The sequence below is a fragment of the Perna viridis genome, chromosome 3 (genome assembly GCF_037379345.1).
Source record: "Perna viridis isolate PV_CMFRI_1.1 ecotype Kerala chromosome 3, ASM3737934v1, whole genome shotgun sequence".
Classification (NCBI taxonomy): domain Eukaryota; kingdom Metazoa; phylum Mollusca; class Bivalvia; order Mytilida; family Mytilidae; genus Perna; species Perna viridis.
In genome coordinates this window covers 11,432,274-11,450,860 of record NC_142447.1, presented here as the reverse complement: position 1 = coordinate 11,450,860, position 18,587 = coordinate 11,432,274, and the positions used below count along the sequence as shown (strand labels likewise).

At 32.3% G+C, this 18,587-nt stretch overlaps 1 protein-coding gene across 2 annotated transcripts; it reads right to left on the bottom strand.

Annotated features, from left to right (window-relative positions):
• Positions 1 to 7,010: 7,010 nt before the first annotated feature.
• LOC148621000 (peptidoglycan recognition protein 1-like) lies at positions 7,011 to 12,716 on the bottom strand. 2 transcript variants are annotated; one of them, XM_088574974.1, is made up of 3 exons: positions 12,559 to 12,716; positions 10,349 to 10,549; positions 7,011 to 7,399 (listed from the first exon to the last, which is right to left on the bottom strand). In XM_088574974.1, exons 2-3 carry the CDS (start codon positions 10,536 to 10,538, stop codon positions 7,038 to 7,040), a joined length of 552 nt encoding a protein of 183 aa, XP_088431100.1. In that variant the 5' UTR covers positions 10,539 to 10,549; positions 12,559 to 12,716; the 3' UTR covers positions 7,011 to 7,037. The 2 variants fall into 2 exon arrangements, with proteins under 2 accessions (XP_088431100.1, XP_088431099.1); XM_088574973.1 differs by lacking the exon at positions 12,559 to 12,716 and adding an exon at positions 10,779 to 10,935.
• Positions 12,717 to 18,587: the final 5,871 nt, after the last annotated feature.

Here is an 18,587-nt window from a genome sequence, read left to right as displayed (position 1 = left end):
GGTAGCTATTTTGTTGATCAAATAGATGATTCTGCTATATACATTTGCTTGTATGGATTTTTATGCAGTTTTTGAATCCAATACAAATAAGATAAGTCCTAAATTATGGTCCTACATTAAATCTAAGCAGATCTATATATTGAAAAAAACGTGCCTTATGCAATGTCCTTTAATCACATATATGTTATGTAGTCTGTAGGTATGACGGTATCACTAATATTGTTAATTACATTCTGTTTTATATGTAAATCCTATAATCAGTTTGTATCAAGTGTGTTTGCTGTTTGTCTGGTTTACCTGTCAAACAATTGATGTTGTATTCATCAATAGATGTTTACATTCCGAGAATGACATAATCGTGTTTGCAAAATTAAGATTTTTCTTAAATAAGGTTTACTTATGTTCAGCCATACACTGCCTTAATTTCTGGGGAATGCCTTTCTTTCATATAGATGGCCATGAACTATCGAATGTTCTATGCGTTATGAATTTTATGATTCACATGGGAAATGAATTATGGCCTCTCGGACTCTCTCCCCCCAAAAAACACATCATAATGCTTTACCCTTGTTTGACGTCATTACTTTGATCAAACTATTTTATTATTTTTAAATGAATGCCTCTTTTTTTATATAAAATTATATAATAAATAGATTAACTAATCGGTGCGAAAGAATAAAATGGAATAATTGGTACCCTGGAACAGAACTTTTAGACATTTAAATCGGGCACAGAATAAAATCTGCTCACTCTATAGTATCATGTTGTAACACAGATACTATATGAACATCTTTCGACGCATGTGATCATATTTTGGTAATCCACTCTTTCCAGTTAATCATCCCATTTGAAAATACTTACACTTCCTATTGTTTTTTTTTTATTTATTTTGTTTTGTTTTTGTTTCTTTTCTTTTTTTTAATCGATTTGCAATGTTTCTTATTAGATAAGTATAAAATATTATCCAAATTATGTAGCATTTTAAAACCAATTAATGGTAATAGAAGAAATTGTGTATCAAAACAAACAGTCTAGAGCATTGAAAGTATAGCATATAGTTTCGTCTTCGTTTGTTTTTGTTTAAAGAATTGACGTCATATTCTGTTCTTGATAAATGTTACTGCTTTAAACGAATGGTGGACTTCCGGTAGTTTCTTACTTTTGATTCAGTTTTATCCTAATCTACAAATAACTTATATTGTAGTTTTTTGGATAAAAAAATCTTGTTTTTTGGTTGTTTTTGACTAATTCCTTTACACATATGGGGCTAACTTTATACTTATAGTTGATCTGATCCAAGAGTATAAACAGCGTTTAGCAAGATCCTTTAATCTCAGTTTCCGCTATATAGATGGCATATTATTGTTATACAATTCTAGTTCCGGGGATTTGATACATCACATCTACACAGAGATAAGGGATTCTACAGACAACATGAAGTCAGCCTCATATCTTGACATGCACTAAGAGATCGATGATAAAGAAAAACCACTGACCAAACTATACGACAATCGCGATAACTTTTCATTCCGCATTGTAAACTTTCTATTCATCTGTGGCAACATCCCTTCAGCATCTTTGTATGGGGTTTTCATATCACAACTCATACTTTTTGCCAGAGCTTGCCGTAACTACACAGACTTTTTGTATCGCGCTAGACTTCTTACAATTAGGGTTCTGGAACAGGGTTATGTTGTTACAAGATTGTACATCACTACATAAGTTTTATGGTCGTCATCATGAACTCGTGAATGGTTACTGTGTATCCATCTGCATCATGAAAACTGAAATGTTCAACGTGTCATAGTTTTCCTTTCCTCTTTCGTTTACTCTGGACTTGACCTTTTATGAGCTATTCGGCAGGTGTTTATAAAAAAGCACAGGATGCTTACCTTAACAGTGTACCTGGACCATGCTCCCAGTTTAGTGGAGTCCGAGTTGCTCATTTACTTTTATTACTTTATATGTTTTGTTTTGGTTATTTTATGTTCTTTGTGGTGTGTGTTTTCGTGTCTGGTCTTTGTCCCTGAATTACATTATTTGGATTTCCGATAGAATCTTGATTCCATTGCTTATTCTTTCAAATTTCTCTTAACGAGTTTCTGTGTGGGGATAATACATTTAATTAATACGCATTATCTTTAACTGTTTTTTCGTATAGCTCTTTTCAGTAAACACCCCCTGGCTGGCAGCAGTCGGAAAACTTTAAAACAAGAGGATGGCATAAGCATCGTTCGACTATTTACATATTTACTCTTAACTACGACGAATTCTACATATAGCGAATAAAACATAACAAAATCTGTATCATCTCGAGATATCAATATCAAAACGAGTGCCTACAGCCCGAAAGCTCATGCTGACCGAGGGTTATACGACAATAGATACAGATTATTCTATGTATTATATACTTTATCATAAATGTAAAGTGTATTACTGTAAAAAAATAATAAAACTGTCCGAGAGACACCGCCAGATAAATGTTAGAGAATTACGAGTCGTTGTGCGATAAAGGGTTGTGATAAAGATTAGCCATGAGATACAAAGGTGTGGTAAAAGTTTTAACATTTGAAACTATATCAGATATTAAAAACTCACGTATTTACTCTTAAATGTATAATAATCAGATTTTTAAAAAAATCTCTTATTCATGATAAATGTTATGATTATGATGAAATAACCATGAAGCATGGTTTAGTAAGTGATCCAACATTCTCTCTCTTCGCTGGTTTCCATATTATTTTCTTATTCATTGGTAGAAAGTTGGAGGATATCAATAGTTCACATAGTATCTGTGTTACCACATGATACTATATAATGCAAATCAATTTCTGTATTCCGCCACAAAAATTGGAACAAAGCTTCATTTAGAGAAAGCCAATTACACTGAGAGTGTTGAGGAATTTCTCTGGATATGTTTGTCTTCTGTAATAGAACTTGAATTATTAATAAAAAATGAGGCTACAAAATGAACTTGTCTCGGCACATTTAGATAATAATTATACAAAAACTTTCTTGTGTAATCAAGGTTTTGATAACAAACGGTAAATCCTACGCTAAAGTACAAATGGAAATTTAGAGGGCTTTTATGCAATTGAACTTCTTCTCTGTCCGGTCAATGACCTCTTAATGATATTGTGTTATATAAGGTCATTGGAATGTAAGAATAAAGTGTAAGTACCACTAGTTAAAAAAATATAATTGATGTCACATTGAACGTTTCAAAATGTAAAACATGTATATCTGTAACTTTAAGGAAAGCTTTGTTGATTGTACTTAAGAAATACACACTTAACTTATCGTTGAAAACTTTTCAACAGTCTTTAGAACTAAGGACAAGTGCTTAAATAAACAAGTGCTTCGGATAGAGAAAGCTTTGTTGATTGTACCTTCATCTCTAACAAATGAAAATTAAAGTCCGGGAAGCCATTTACATGTTAACAATGGAAGGATTGAATAGAACAATGCGTTTGATATATAACCAATGAAATAATAAAGAAATTATGAGGAACAGTACCACGGCTAATTTCTTAGTGTTAAGTATGTCTAATAATGCTGATTAAAGTCACAGTGGTATAAACTGAAAGCACGAATATTTATTTCTGCTGTATAATTACTAATTAGTCCGCGTTGCTCATTTACTTTTGTTCATTTGCGTGTATGATTTTAGTTACTTTGTGTTCTTTGTTTTGTATATCTGTTATCCATGTCTGGTCTTTGCCAATGGATTGCATTCTTTTGATTACCCTATAACTTTGTTTCCCTTGATTACTCCTTCTTGATGACATTTTACTTTACCTTTATGCTTATATTTGATCGTTATCCATACATAGTGAAATTGGAATTTTACCCATAATGTATATGTAAGAAAAGTGCAGATGGTTGCCAACAAATATTACGCGAACCAAATTTTATTAGTATAAATGTTGGTTTTACAACGGAAAAGTTATTTTACCTAAAAAACTCTACTGATCAAGACGGAAGATCCTACTCACAGGCTTTATTTATGTTTCATTTTGTTTACCATATACAATACCTTTATGAATATCCAACAACTAGGACATTTCCTATTCGATCATGACACTGTCTATCTGTCCATGTTGGTTAAGTTTTGTTAAAATGTTAAATCATTAAAATAACTCGTGTGAAGATTGTTGACTTGTATAGGAACGTAAATAAAAACAAACAGAAAGTCCGATAGGACGGAATAGATTTTCCCGTACATTGAACTTCAAAAGTATTATATGTTTGAATATTTCAAAATGTTCGTCAAAATTAACGAATTGTTTTTATCTGTTTATACTTATTCCCTGGGTGTTACTGAATCGTTATTTTTTTTTTCTGAATCCCATTTTTTCTGTTTGTTTTTCTTCCCGTAGGCATTTTGGATGGACCTCACAATACCGACTAACTTTAAGGATATGTGATAATATATGATTCGGAGGAGACAATTTTACACACAACAAATAACGAAATTGACATCATTTAGTTTTATGTAACTAAATGGGTTGCTCTCAACACCATTTTTAGTGTAAATAGCACATTATTTATTTTGATATTCTCTGATGGTAGTTTTTCATTTTTTTTTTTTTGGGGGGGGGGCGAAATAAACATGTTTACTAATGAACATATGTCAATTTTAAAAGCGCCACTGTTACTCTGTAACTTATTTGCTACCAATGCGTTTTTTATTCGAATGTTAGGCTTACCCTTGTTAATGATTTTCGATTATTTTAAGGAAAGTGGTGTTAGTCATCGAGCAGGAGGTATCGAATAAGATACAAGATACTAATAAGGATTAATTAATGAGTAATAAAAGAAAGAATATAACCTTTTCAGATAAATAATTTACAAACAATACCAGTTTTATATATTGTAAATTTCGATATGCTGTTCACGTGTTTGAAGTAGTAACCTCTCATCAGCATAACCAAAACTATCGAAAGAGGAAGCTAAATCCACCACCCAGAGGTTCTACCATATGCAATGCAAGGAATGAAGCCTCGGTGTTTAACGTATTTTTAAATTTGGAATACTGTAAGATTTTATAAATAGGGTAGATAAAATGTGATATTATTCGGGGTCAGACAAGTCTGACTACTGGGTTGGTGAATACCCTGATTTTTACCTTCCTATTCAATTCTTATATCTTTTTGTAAAAATATTCGGTCCATTCTTTGTACGAATTGAGATGGCGGAAGTCATGGTTCAAAATGAAGAACACATTTCGTCAACCAGGAAGAAATCTTCTAACTAATCAGATCAATTGTATATAATATAAATCGCGGAATCAAATGATCACACTTATATATGTACTTTGTAGTCTACAGTCTACTTCCTGTATATCATTTTAAATGTATAACACGACAAAGGTCATGTATTCAGGTATCATATTTGAAAAAACATGGAATAAAAAAAGAATATTTAATATATGTATATCATATGAATAAAATATTAAGGACAAGTAGGTGTGATCAGACCTCTTAATTTCAATGACAGAGTCCGTATTTAAACTTACAATCAAAATAGTGCAATGGTTACCAAAAATACAAAGACGTAAATATAACCTGCAACATACATATATTTACAAATTTAAGGATACATTATGAGGAAGATGACGCATTTTCAATTTAAATAGTTAAATGTGTAACTGTATATGTTTAACATTTCATGTCGATGTATTATAATTAAAAAAAAACAGAAATACCAACTTATCGTCATTAGATATAGTTCAAAGATTCAGGAATTATTGAAGAATAAGTTAACTTCTGATAAGTCAAGTCAGGGTTAAATGCCGTTGTCGAGTTATTTACAAGAATCCATAGTTGTGGCAGAGAGCAGTTGAAATTGATCTGATTGATCTATTCACTGTTGACTGGTCTTGGGACATACGAAATTCCGTTGGATAAGGTACAACAAACTTTTCATAGGTTTGATTTATATTGTCGTAATATAGCATTTAAAATTTAGTAATAATACTAATCGCCGATGCAGATTATACAGATAATCAATGTGGCAACAATCAAAATGATTGTACATAAAAGTTTTAGAACTGCACGTTCTTCCTTATTAGATTCATAAATTACACATTAGGCGCCTAATTATCTCGCACCTATTCAAATGAAATATCCCAAAGCAACTCAGATAGTGCTGTAGAACAACCCAAACAAACCAATATTCTGTAATAGATGCCTTAATATTTTTTATGTAGTGTTTGTACTTATGTTGCTTGGAGTGTAGGTTAAAGTTTCTAGTCGTTTACTGTTTACAAATTGAGAATTTGTGTGGTTTTCACAAGTTTCTAGAATATTAACTTTCGATTTTTTAAAACAATTTCTTTGATATGGTATTTACACATTGTATGATAGTTATCCTTGTCCACCGAAGTCTACTTTCAAAGTATTTTTAACATGGGTAATATATACATTATTCAACGCCCCCTTCTCCAGTATGAGAAGTTTGAATTTTATAATTTTCGATGTCCAAATTATAGTATTATTATCGTAACTCCAGGGGCATGTTTTTATCTTTTTTTTCTAATTTGCTTCATTTAAGTTTTTGTTTTGTTTTATTTTTTTCTTTGATTCTAGTTGTAATTATCTTTTATGAATTCCGCTGAAATGAAATTAAATATGATGACAGTTACCCGGACTTTACTTTTTATGAGCAACTCGGCGGTTGTTTCTAGAAAAGCACAGGACGCTTACCCTACCGGTGCACCTGGTCCATGCTCCCAGTTTTTAGTGGAGTCCTAGTTAATCATTTGCTTTTGTTATTTTGTATGTATGATTTTAGTTACTTTATGTTCTTTGTTGTGTATGTCTGTTTTCCATGTCTGGTCTTTGTCCCTGAATTACATTCTTTTGATTACCGTTTTAACATTGGTTCCCTTGATTACTCTTTCAGTACTACATTTAACTCACCGATTACAATGTGTTAATAAATTGAAATCTCGTTCCAGCCACGGAAGGAATAGAAAATATTATTTTCTTTCTGATAATGAGGCATAGTTAAACACAATTTTAATTTTTATTGTATCAAGACAACGCGCTTGTGCTTTTCGTTGGCTTTACCGGTGGTAAAGGACCGAAATGTTCCATCGTTTTGATATAGTCATACAATTGATTTCCTGGGCATTCTGTTGATCGCACATCCCGATGTCCATACATTTTGTAATTACTTGTTATTTTTCCTAATTTTATGCCACATGCAATAATATTTTTTAACGCCGTAAGGGCACGTTCATTTGGCAAACGGTCATTAAAATTTCCCATGATAGAAAACGCTACGGCGATGTCATTCCACCCGTATGTATGTGCACCAACTCTGTCCCATCCTCGTGCTTCGTACACTTTACCATCTTCTCCAATAAGGAAATTGTAACCAATATCGTCCCATGCTGTTATAGAAATGAAAATCTTAAAAATCTTTGATTAGTTTTGAATTACCTGTTGCTTAAAGTTATTGAATGAGCTAGAAGACTGACATAACAGTATTGTAAACGATTAATGAATGAGCTAAACGATTGACGTAATGGTATTCCTGGGTTCAATGTGTCATGATAGTCTCAATTGTTTCCCCTTTTACAGCACTGAAGAGTTTATGAACTCTCTTTTATTTGTTTTGCTATTTTTCTAAATGATTTCATAATCATGATTGCTCTTCAATGCCTTTATTGCATTCGTTAAGCGTAAATGGCTTTATATTTATTATTTTACCACATTTTATACGAAAGACACTATCAACCTCCATTCGATTTTTCCTAAATAATTCATCTTTTTTTCCTTATAAAGCCCCGTGTGTGATGTGCTTCGTTATACCTTTTTCTTAAAGAAGTGCTTGTCTCCTCTTAAAGTCATATTTATTACTGTTCTTACTACTTTCTCAAAAACCTCCTTTTCTCAGGTTTTTCGCTTATTTCTTAAATGATAAAACTTAATGGTCTCAGTATCGTATTAATTTTCCCATAGACTTCTATAGTGAAGTGCATATTTTTAGGATTTTTTAAAAAAATATGTAAATTGATTCAATAAAACTTTCACTTATGTAGCATTTCTAAGGACATGTGAAAAAATAATTTCCCGCAAAGAAAATAGGGTGAGTCCACGAAGATCGGACAGGAAAGTAGTCTCGAACTATAAATAGCCATTTTCCCTACTTTCACTTTCGTTTTGTACTCACCAAACCAACCTTTTCAGTGGAACATTTTTATGATATTATGTTAGATTTTCTTTTAAAAAAGTTCTTCATCTTACAGTGTGATGTTTGCTCTACTTTCTAAGTCATTGTTCATATCTTTTGACAAAATATTAGTTTGTAGAGAGGCAAAAAGAAAATGCACTATATTTTTATAGCATCCATGTTTTGACGTACACCTGCTCAGGGATATGCAATACGATACTGGTACCTAATTGTTCTTTGCATGTCCCAATGAATTTATTTAGAGGGATATGTTCCCTTTGAATGATGATGCACCATCTGCAGCTTAAGTGTCAAAATACATAATACACTGTTTTCTATCTGTATTTTACATTGGTATGATATAAATTAGAGAATGAAAACGGATTATGTTCTTTTTATCAATTAATCATTTTTTTGCATATTTTGAATCAAATGAGAAGGGAAATGTAGCTCATATTTTAGTAATATAGTTATCAAATATTTGCCAATAACATTTGGAAAAGGAATCAAGGGAAACAAAGACTCTAGCGGAAATCAAAACAATGTAATCCAGGGACAACGACCAGGCATGAGAACAGACAAACGCGACAAAGAACATAAAGTAACTAAAATAATACATACAAAGTAACAAAAGGAAATGAGCAACTCGTACTCCACTAAAACCTTGGGAGCATGGACCAGGTACACTGGTAGGGTAAGCGTGCTCTGCTCTTCTAGAAACAACCGCCAAGTTGCTCATAAAAAGTCAAATCCGGGGTAGAAGAAATAGGAAAGGAAAACTATGCCACATTGAACAAATCAGTTTTGATGGTGCAGATGGCACACCGTGACAATCCAAGAGTTCATGATGACGACCATAAAACTTCTGTATTGATGACTTCAATCTTATAGCAACATAACCCTCTTCCAGAAGCCTAATTGTAAGAAGTCTAACGCGATACAAAAAGTCTACATAGTTACAGCAAGCTCTGACATAACGAATGAGTTGTGATATGAAAAATCCATACGCAGGTGCTGAAAGGATGTTGCCAAAGATGAAAGGAAAGCTGACGGACAGGGGGCAAATAAATGCAAAAATCAAAATGGTAAAAGGGGACGGCATATATTCTTCTACTTTCATAATCTTGATTTTGTCTGTCTAAATCATATGTTGTAAATTGTTTGCATTGAACACTTCATATTGATATAAATCATCCAATAAATCAGTTTAATTATGTCTTGAATGAGTGGTATATCACTATACAACGAAACTTACTTTTACCTTCGCTGAACTAAAGTATTAGCAAAACCGAATACTCGAAGACAAAGTTTTACTTTTAAGTACACTGTAAAAATATCAGGGGCGGGCTTTCGTTTATTGGTTTCTAATATATATTATGTGTCACGCCATTTTACGTAAACAATTTCACACGATATTAAAAACAAAATTTCAATGTTGCCGTATTCGAGATCGAATCAACTTATAGGAGGGTACACATCCTGTTTATATGTTTGTGTTACAATTTCATCATAACAACATAAAAGAAGAAGATAAACAGTGATGAAAGAAAGATTTAATTTATATCAAAAAATGAATAAGCTTTCATATAATATTATTTTAATATCAATCAGTAGTGTATCAATTTCAACGAATTTGAGCTCAGATGTTTCCTACATTCTACCTATCTATTAAAAAGCATTTTATTTAGAGTGAATCGTTGATCTTACAAAATGTACGAACTTTCTGTCCTTTTGTTTTATTTTTCTCATTAAAGATATCTATTTATCAATAATTCTTCAATCAAATATTTAAGGAATGACTTCACCCAAGTTATATTTTTCGGTATATTTTTATATGAAGAAATAACCTCAATCACGAGCATTGAACGTATTTTAGATAAATATAATAGTCATTCCTTATAATTCAATTTTTGTATCAAAATTCCACGAGTAAGTCTATAAAAAATATTGATGCCGTCATAGACATTTTACAAAATTCGGTCTATGATATGATGGACGATTTTTTTATCTATTCAGAAAGCCTGTTACTTCTGAAATTGAATTATTTGATAATGGTTTAATGACACCAAATTGAAAACGAGCAATTCATGTTTACCCAGAAACTTCAATGGCTAATTATGAGTAAGTCTGAAATTCAAGAGACAAAATACTAAAATAAATAACTTACTTCTGTTATCCATGTGGAAATCTTGTATAATCCTGAGTTCTTTAGAACATTCGTTCTCGTTATGACATTCTGACATGGCAGTGTGATGAACAAATACAAAACCTACTGGAGTTGACATTGTAGCGGTATTTTTAGGTGGTCTGGCACCCCATTCTTGTCTGGTTACTATGGTTACATTGTCACAAGACATACCAATAACAACTGCAATAAACCATTTAAAAAATGACGATAAGCCATGAACAACGTTCATAGTGTGACAGGTGTATTAGTTAATCTGTGAATCTCTGACGATTCTAACGTTTCAAGTACATACACTTATATGTATAATCCTATTGAGGTGAAACACCATATAAAACCCACATTCATTTCCGACCAATGCTTGAATCACTTAAAACACTACAATACAGGATGACAGAAATAGTCACCTTACCTCCAACTAAAGACATTAAAATGATGGCCACATACTCCATGGCGGTTCTCCTAAGCAGACAAGGAGAACAGGCTGATAAGAAAAATTTGGATTTCCTGTGACGACACGAGATATGAGGCCTCTGTTTGGGAAGCAAAGTTTTTATTGTTATTTTGGGTCGCAGATGTTAAGAGCATGTAATTGCTTTTGAGTAACACTGAGTAACTACTACTAGGACTAATTTGCTTAACCGGAGATTCAACCAGACAGATACAGAGAAAAAAAAAGAAAACGTAAATGGTAAACACGAAGTGAGAAATAAAAACTTTTTAAAGCGTTTTGAATTTGATCGCTATTTACGTTCTCGTCTTAAACTTCACCTTCTTTAAATACACACAATGTCATTGGTGAAAAGCTTGAAATGAAAAATGTTTTACGCAGTTGAACTCTTACTCAGTTTTACACTAGAGTTGAACTGAAAAACTGATTGTCTTTTATATTTTAGGATAAGTCTAATCAGGTCAACTTGCCGAAGTTAGAAATCGAAACTTTTTTTTACTTCAGCCTTGCTATAACTTTAACAGCTTAATGTTTTAGTAACATTCGTTCATCATCATTTACTATAATCATCATCGAAATAGCGTTGTCATTTCCATATTATAGGACGATAGTATGAATGCTGTTGTCATGATAAATTGTTCTTCAAAATTTCAGAGGATATGAAAAGCGCAACTCAAAAGATCCAAATGGAGTCCGAGTTGCTCATTTACTTTTGTTACTTTGTATGTATTATTTTGATTATTTTATGTCCTTTGTTGTGTGTGTCTGTTTTCCATGTCTGGTCTTTGTCCCTGGATTGCATTCTATTGATTTCCGCTAGTCTTGGTCCCCTTGATTACTCTTACATGTATGTAAGCATATGCTTCGATATGTGAAAAAGAGATTTAACGTTAATTGTTTGTCATAATGCATTTTAGTTACTGCAGCTATATCTGTATTTGAATTTGTATGGTTACCTGCTTATCCAATATAAATTTATTTTATTTCTGCCTTGCTATAACTATAACGGCTTAATGTATTTCTTTAAGTATTCTGCATGACAATACTATTATGAAGCTCTGTGGCCTAATGTAGACGATCATCTTTGAATGTTTTCAAAACTGTTTTACAATTTTACACAATTTTAAAAAGTTAACAAATAAATAGCACTAATAAATAAATGTTTTACATGACGAACAATTGACATGTAAATTATAATGAATTTATCTCTATTAAATCGTTTATAAAAGACATCGCAAAATAATTCAATATGAAAGTCCTTTAAACCCTTGTTTCATGGTACATTAATGCTTTCAACACAGCCATTTCATTTTACATTAGATCTATCGTCCCATATATGAGTGTGGAAAGATTATGGTCTATAACTTTAAATGCAAGGATTTTAGTGTTCTAATATTTCGTCTTAAAGAAAATGAAATATTATACCGGATTTACGGAAATATTTTACCATTCAAATGATAAATACTGTCATTGTTCTTCGTTAGTCATCTCTTAAACAAAACACATTTTATTTACCTGTACTTAAAAGCATTTGAAATATATGCATTGTTTATTTTACAGATAGCTTTCTATCGTACTTTTATAATATATACAGTCCTAATATAAACTACAAGCCGTATACATATGCAAATGTATATTCAATTAAATGTCTACCTCATATATGCTTGAACCAATACCAACCGCATGCTTTGGTTCAAAGTATATTTCAGGATTTTATTGATAAAAATAAAACTTCACTTACCTTAGTACATAAAATTGTGTTGACATTTCGTGATCAAATCAGTGAAGTAAACAGACCTATATACTGTATTTATATGTAGGTAAATCCTTATGTGGACCGTTACATAGTACAACTATTTACTTCCTAAATATATCAATCACTAAACAAGTGGTTTAAATGGTATACCCTTTAACGTCAGCTAAAATTTCCCGGATTTATTTAAAGTAACTGGAAAAAAAGGGAACAATTTAATAATAATAGGCCAAAATTTGGAAAGTGAATAAAGGTCACATGCCATTATTAAAATGTACTTAAAATACACTTAATCTGGTATATGGTTGGCGATTGGTCCTTGAAACATATTACGTTTCTAATTCTCTAAATAATTTACATTTAGTAATACAAGGTCAACAATGCATGACAGTTTGATAACGGACACTGACATCCTGATGTGTCTGGCGATATTTGTTCAATAAAATATATATTTTGTGGTAAAAAGTTCAATAAACTAACTTGGATATAATAAATGTTAAAATCAAAAGGTGCTTAATAAAATTGATATTTTTTAATGTTTGAAATTTTTATTACAAAACAGTTTAAAAAAAAACTCAGATAATAGTATAGTGCAATAAATAATCAAGCATTCTTTTAAAATAACTTAAAATCTAGGCAGAAGTCATAAGAAATAGTCAAAGGGAAGTACATATAACAAATGGCAATATCAGGGAAAAATAAATTAAATGCTTATTTGTATTATATTTTTCATAATAAAAAATAGTCGTCCCTTTTTGTAATTCTAAGGATCCGCCTCTCTATAGAAGAATTTACAACGTTAAATACTTTCTACACACGTGTTCAGTTTATAGATACTCCTTTAAACTGTTGAATACAACAAAGGTGATCCTGGTGGCCATTGCAATACAAGTTACGGTATATAAATTTACACTATATTATTTTTTTTATAATCTGGTTTAAAAAAGAGAAATGATAGTATAATGCTATGTTACAGACAATTAGATGTTGAACCATTTCTAAATATTTAGTTGAATATATGTACATTAAAATGAGTGGAGAACATAGCCTCAAGGTTGGGTCTTTGAATTCTTAGCTGTGGGGCACAAACTGAAGACGTGTCATGACAGTTTTTGATCCCCCAAAAACCCATCAAAATGATACAAAAAAGACTGTCAAATGGAAGAGTGCACATCCGTCTAATAATATCGCATTTCGCGTGGTTGCCTAATTTGTATCACCATATGGAAGTAGATCGGGGAATTTATACATGTATTTGGACATTTTTATAATCTGAACTTTCACATTTAATGTATATTAGTTTAAGACTTGGAAATAATTCTATTATAATTATCCCTTATGTCATTAATTACATTAACATATTTACTGTTAAGTTTCACTTTGTTGTAAAATTGTTATTACTCATTTCAACCTGCCTTAATCTGCCACAGACATAATACTCACTCAATTCATTTGTCATTTGTTTGAAAGAGTAATCAAGGGAACCAAGGTTATAGCGGTAATCAAAAGAATGCAATCCAGGGACAAATACCAGACATGGAAAACAGACAAAGAACATAAAGTAACTAAAATCAAACATACAAAGTAACAAATGCAAATGAGCAACTCCGTTTGAAATGTGTTAATCCTTTAATTGTCTGTACTATTTATATGTCTTGTCGATTTGTGTTTTAGTTTATGACTTTAGTTCGGATTCCCCAGACTGCGGAAAATAAAGGTTAAGATCGGAACTATTGTCCGTCTTGTTCGTTGACTAGAAACGACCACTTCCACCCGGTCACATTTGCACCAATACGCTTCTGAGATTTATCATTGTTTATCATACCTTTTCTGTGAAAAGGTTCCAACATGAACGATGGTTATATTAAATTTTTATGAAACAAGTAATGTATGCAAGTATGTGTTATTACAATCAAATCATTTTACATCCTCAGTATTGTATGATTTGTCATTAGAAGTGAACTATTGAATAAAATTTTAAATCATTTTCGATAGGGAAGAATAGAATGTATATGTAAATAAAGTAATATTTGCTGTTTGATCCCAAAGCCCTTTGTGCTAAAATATACAACGTCTGATTTTCATTTAAGTGTTGCAGCAAAACAAAAACAATATGTCAAAGATGAAAACCAACTCCTTTAAGTATATATGTATGTATAATGATTTTATAACACATTGTGAAGTTAATCTCCAACACACGACCTGGTTACGTATGTGTGACGTATACAGCATATGTTTACCACCTTCTACATAATCAATGCTCGTTGGTTCTGTCATAGTTGTTTGTCTTTTATAAATAACAAGTAGATATTATATGACGTTTAAAGTTAAAAGTATATTGACGTTGATGTGATACCATATTTGTAGTGTTTTTCCAATGTTAATATAAGTGCCAACTAATTAGAAGAATTGGTGTGGGCACAGTATTACAGAATAACAAAATCATAACTCTCGATGGGTTTGCACTTATTTTGTAATTGAAAGTACATTAAAAATGGAATAACCGAATAATTGACCTCTTAAAGTTAACTCCGTGCTATATATTTGTTTTTTAAGGAAATTTGGACTTCTTAACAGTCTGATTTACAAACTACTAGCCAAATATCAAAAGATCAACTTGGTCTTGAGAATTTTATATTTTTTTTTCCAAAACTTTGTTCAGTACAAACATGAAAATATAATGTTATATATAATTTTAGGGAAATGCATGAGCTTTAATTGTAGTTTAAGATACTTCGTATATTGACTTTTACGATATTGAAATAATATTTCTGTTGGTTACATACTTGCTATGTATTTGGAGATGAAAATGTTATTATAGTCGTCAAAAACCAAACTTAAATTGATCAAGTGAAGAAATGAATGAATTAATCAAGCGGTAACAAAAGATACTTATTTTTCTTTTGTTGTGGTAGATACTTGGATAAATGTATGAGTCACAACTATAACTGCTCAATGAGAATTGGTAATCTCCTGAACGAAATTCCTCCTAGAAAAGGAGTAAAGTAAATATTCAACATTACAGGTTACTTACTAAACTGATAAGTTGGATTAATTGTGTTAGTGCGAAGATACAAATGTTTACGTCAGCAAATATGATAATTGGAAATCAAAATTATTATTTTTGTACAAGAATTATGTCCAGTTTTTTTTTAAAAGTGTCCATCATTATCAAATTGTAAAACGAGTTTGGTTGGGGTTATGTCGGAGAATTTTGAAAGGCCTGTCTGCAGCGGTTAGTGAGAGAGGAAATGAACATCAGTTCCTGTGTGGAGCTTTTGAAGGACGTTAATTGTAATTAGTGTTCACAAATATATTATGGACGGGCGGTTGCGTTACTATATCCCATCGCAATTTTGTCGGCGAGGGCACAATAAGACAGCTGATATATTCCTTTTAACACATCTGTTAATGATGTTTTGGCTTTCAAAAATTTGCGTTAATTTTTATTCAAATCCATGAAGTTGTATACGAGATATGCTTACGATAAATGTGGAACAAAACTATTAAATTCTAATAATATATTTGTTTTGGAATCATATTTATTCATGCATATTATTATATAGTGTTGTTTAATTCAGTAAAGTTTCATTTAAACCCAAAGGTATAAAAGGACTTTGGCCAAAGAGAAATTATGACCAAAACGTTAAAAGTTATATTTGAGAATAAGTTTAATTTCATGGGCATCTTTAATGTAAAGTTTCGTTTAAGTTGTGCAGCAGTAAAGATGACTTACATGTATGAGAAGTGTGAAAAGCGCGCGAAATATGGCTGTATCGTGTGTTTTCGGTAGATTCCGCATATTTCCGTAACATGTTTCTATATTTTTTTCATCGACAATGTAAACACACGCAAGATAATTATGTTTATCTAACTTACTCTAAGTAATATTTGTCTCTTAAGAACATTATTTTTTTTTGCGTGTCTTCTTATAGTTTCTATTGTTCTGGTTTACCCAGTTTCAGAGACGCCATCCCGTGCCGAGTGCAGATTCTCATTCTCATTTCAGCCAAACAAGCGACTTGCCCAATCAGCAACCGTTGTTTCCTTGACTGTTACCCTTGTAAAGCGACGGGTTCCAGAGTTTAGCTTTCAATTATTTATCTCGCATGCGAGACGGGAATGATGATTCAATTTCCACGTAGTTAATCGGGTTTATCTAAGTAAAAGGTAAACCAATTTAATAAAAGAGAAATTAATCTGTTCTTTCACAACGTTAAACCGGAATCCGTTCCGGATGTATCCCGATTTTATATTTACGTCTAACGCTGCCATATTTTTTGAAACACCACATCAAAACAATATTCGCAGTTCTAAAACAGATCAAAAGCGATCCTCAATTAAGCTTATATTAACAAAGCAGGAAAATGTATCAGTTTGTCCAATTTTTCTGTTACATCGTTATTTGTCTATCCGTTTCTCGGGTCAAAATGGTTCTGAAAAACTTTTTGTTCATTTTAACGGCAAGCCTTTGACAAAATATCAGTTTTGTGCTATGCTGGAGAAATCTCTAAAGTTTTGCGAGATACCATTACACATTCGCTCACATTCTTTCAGAATAGGCCGTGCGTCCGATCTAGCTAAAGAGGGCATAGACGACGAGGCAATTAAAAAATTGGGTCGCTGGAAATCTAGTTGTTTTGAGAGATATATTCGTCTTTAAATTCGATCTGTTTTGCGAGTTTACATGTACTTCTGACTGATTCATTTTTATTACAATTTCCTAATTTTTAGGTTCAAAATCTGTTTGGATTTTTGGCTCATCGATTGTTTATTGGGCCCGTAGACGAGCTGACTCTCGCACTGGGGGGATCCACCTTGGACTGCAAAGGCTAGGATATGTTGTTAGATGGTTCGGGGAAAGAGGAATGAAATGGAGTGAGTTGTCGGCCACAGTCTCGCGTGCTAGAGAGAAATATCCACTTCCCGCTATGATCGTAATACACCTTGGGTCTAATGATATTGGTTTACGGCCTTGTTCTGATATAATAGATGATATCAAAACAGACACCCTTAGATTTAAATTATTATTTCCTAATACCAGAGTCATTTGGAGTGAACTTCTGATGAGACGGTACTGGCATAGCGCAACAAAAAGTGGCACTCGCTTAGAGAAGGTCCGAAAACGCATAAACACTGCAATAAAAAATTTCTATTTAACTGAGGGCCTTGCCGAGATAAGACACCCGAATATTAGAGCATCTGAGATCGACCTCTACCGGTTTGATGGGGTTCACTTGACCGATCTCGGAAATGACGTACTTCTAAACAACTTTGAAGGTGCTTTGGAAACCTTTTTATCCTCACCCGATGTTCGTTCATTCCCTTAGGATTGTCACATTCGTTAATATATGTTATCAAATGTTGAAAGGAATATAAATGATTTATTATTTGAAGCGGTAGGGCCGCGAGGGGGGGGTAGATATTTGAACGTGTATAGACACGCCCATTTGGCGGAATCTGGCAAGATAAGGGGACACTATCCTTTCCTTAATTGTACGTCGGGTCATATCAATAAAACTTTCCTACGCTTTACCGTTGGAAGTTGGTCTAGACCATCTCATGCCTCCATGAGTGGTCGGTTCTTTTCTGATCACCAGATTGAATTTGGCCAGGGTATTCTAAATACAAATAAATAATCAAAATAAATAATAAACTCACTCCCATGTTTTTATAAATATTAAATGAAAAAAGTGGTTGCTACCATGGGGTGACAAATGGTATGGGCTGGCGTACTGGAAAATCGTGTCCCTCGTTCTCTCAAGGTACCTTGAGGAATGTGAGCATCCATTGTTTACCAATGGTGCACAGAGTTGTCCGTATACCCCTGCGTTTGGCATTCTGTTTCCCTATCTTGTCAATTCCTCTCTTGCAGTGAGCTGTGGCCGTTATTAGCCATTTATATTGTTTCTTGAATTTTTATAAGCCAAACAATTGATTCTTTGATTAATATAAATAATAATCTTGTTCCGAAAGTGGAAAATTTATAAATGTGGATTTAAAGAAATAACAGCTTA

Coding starts and splice junctions, on each gene's coding strand:
- LOC148621000 (XM_088574973.1), bottom strand. CDS start 10,818: ATGGAGTATGTGGCCATCATTTTAATGTCTTTAGTTGGAG. Junction 10,550..10,778: donor TTTAATGTCTTTAGTTGGAG/GTAAGGTGACTA, acceptor GGTTTATTGCAG/TTGTTATTGGTATGTCTTGT. Junction 7,400..10,348: donor TTTCCACATGGATAACAGAA/GTAAGTTATTTA, acceptor TTTCTATAACAG/CATGGGACGATATTGGTTAC.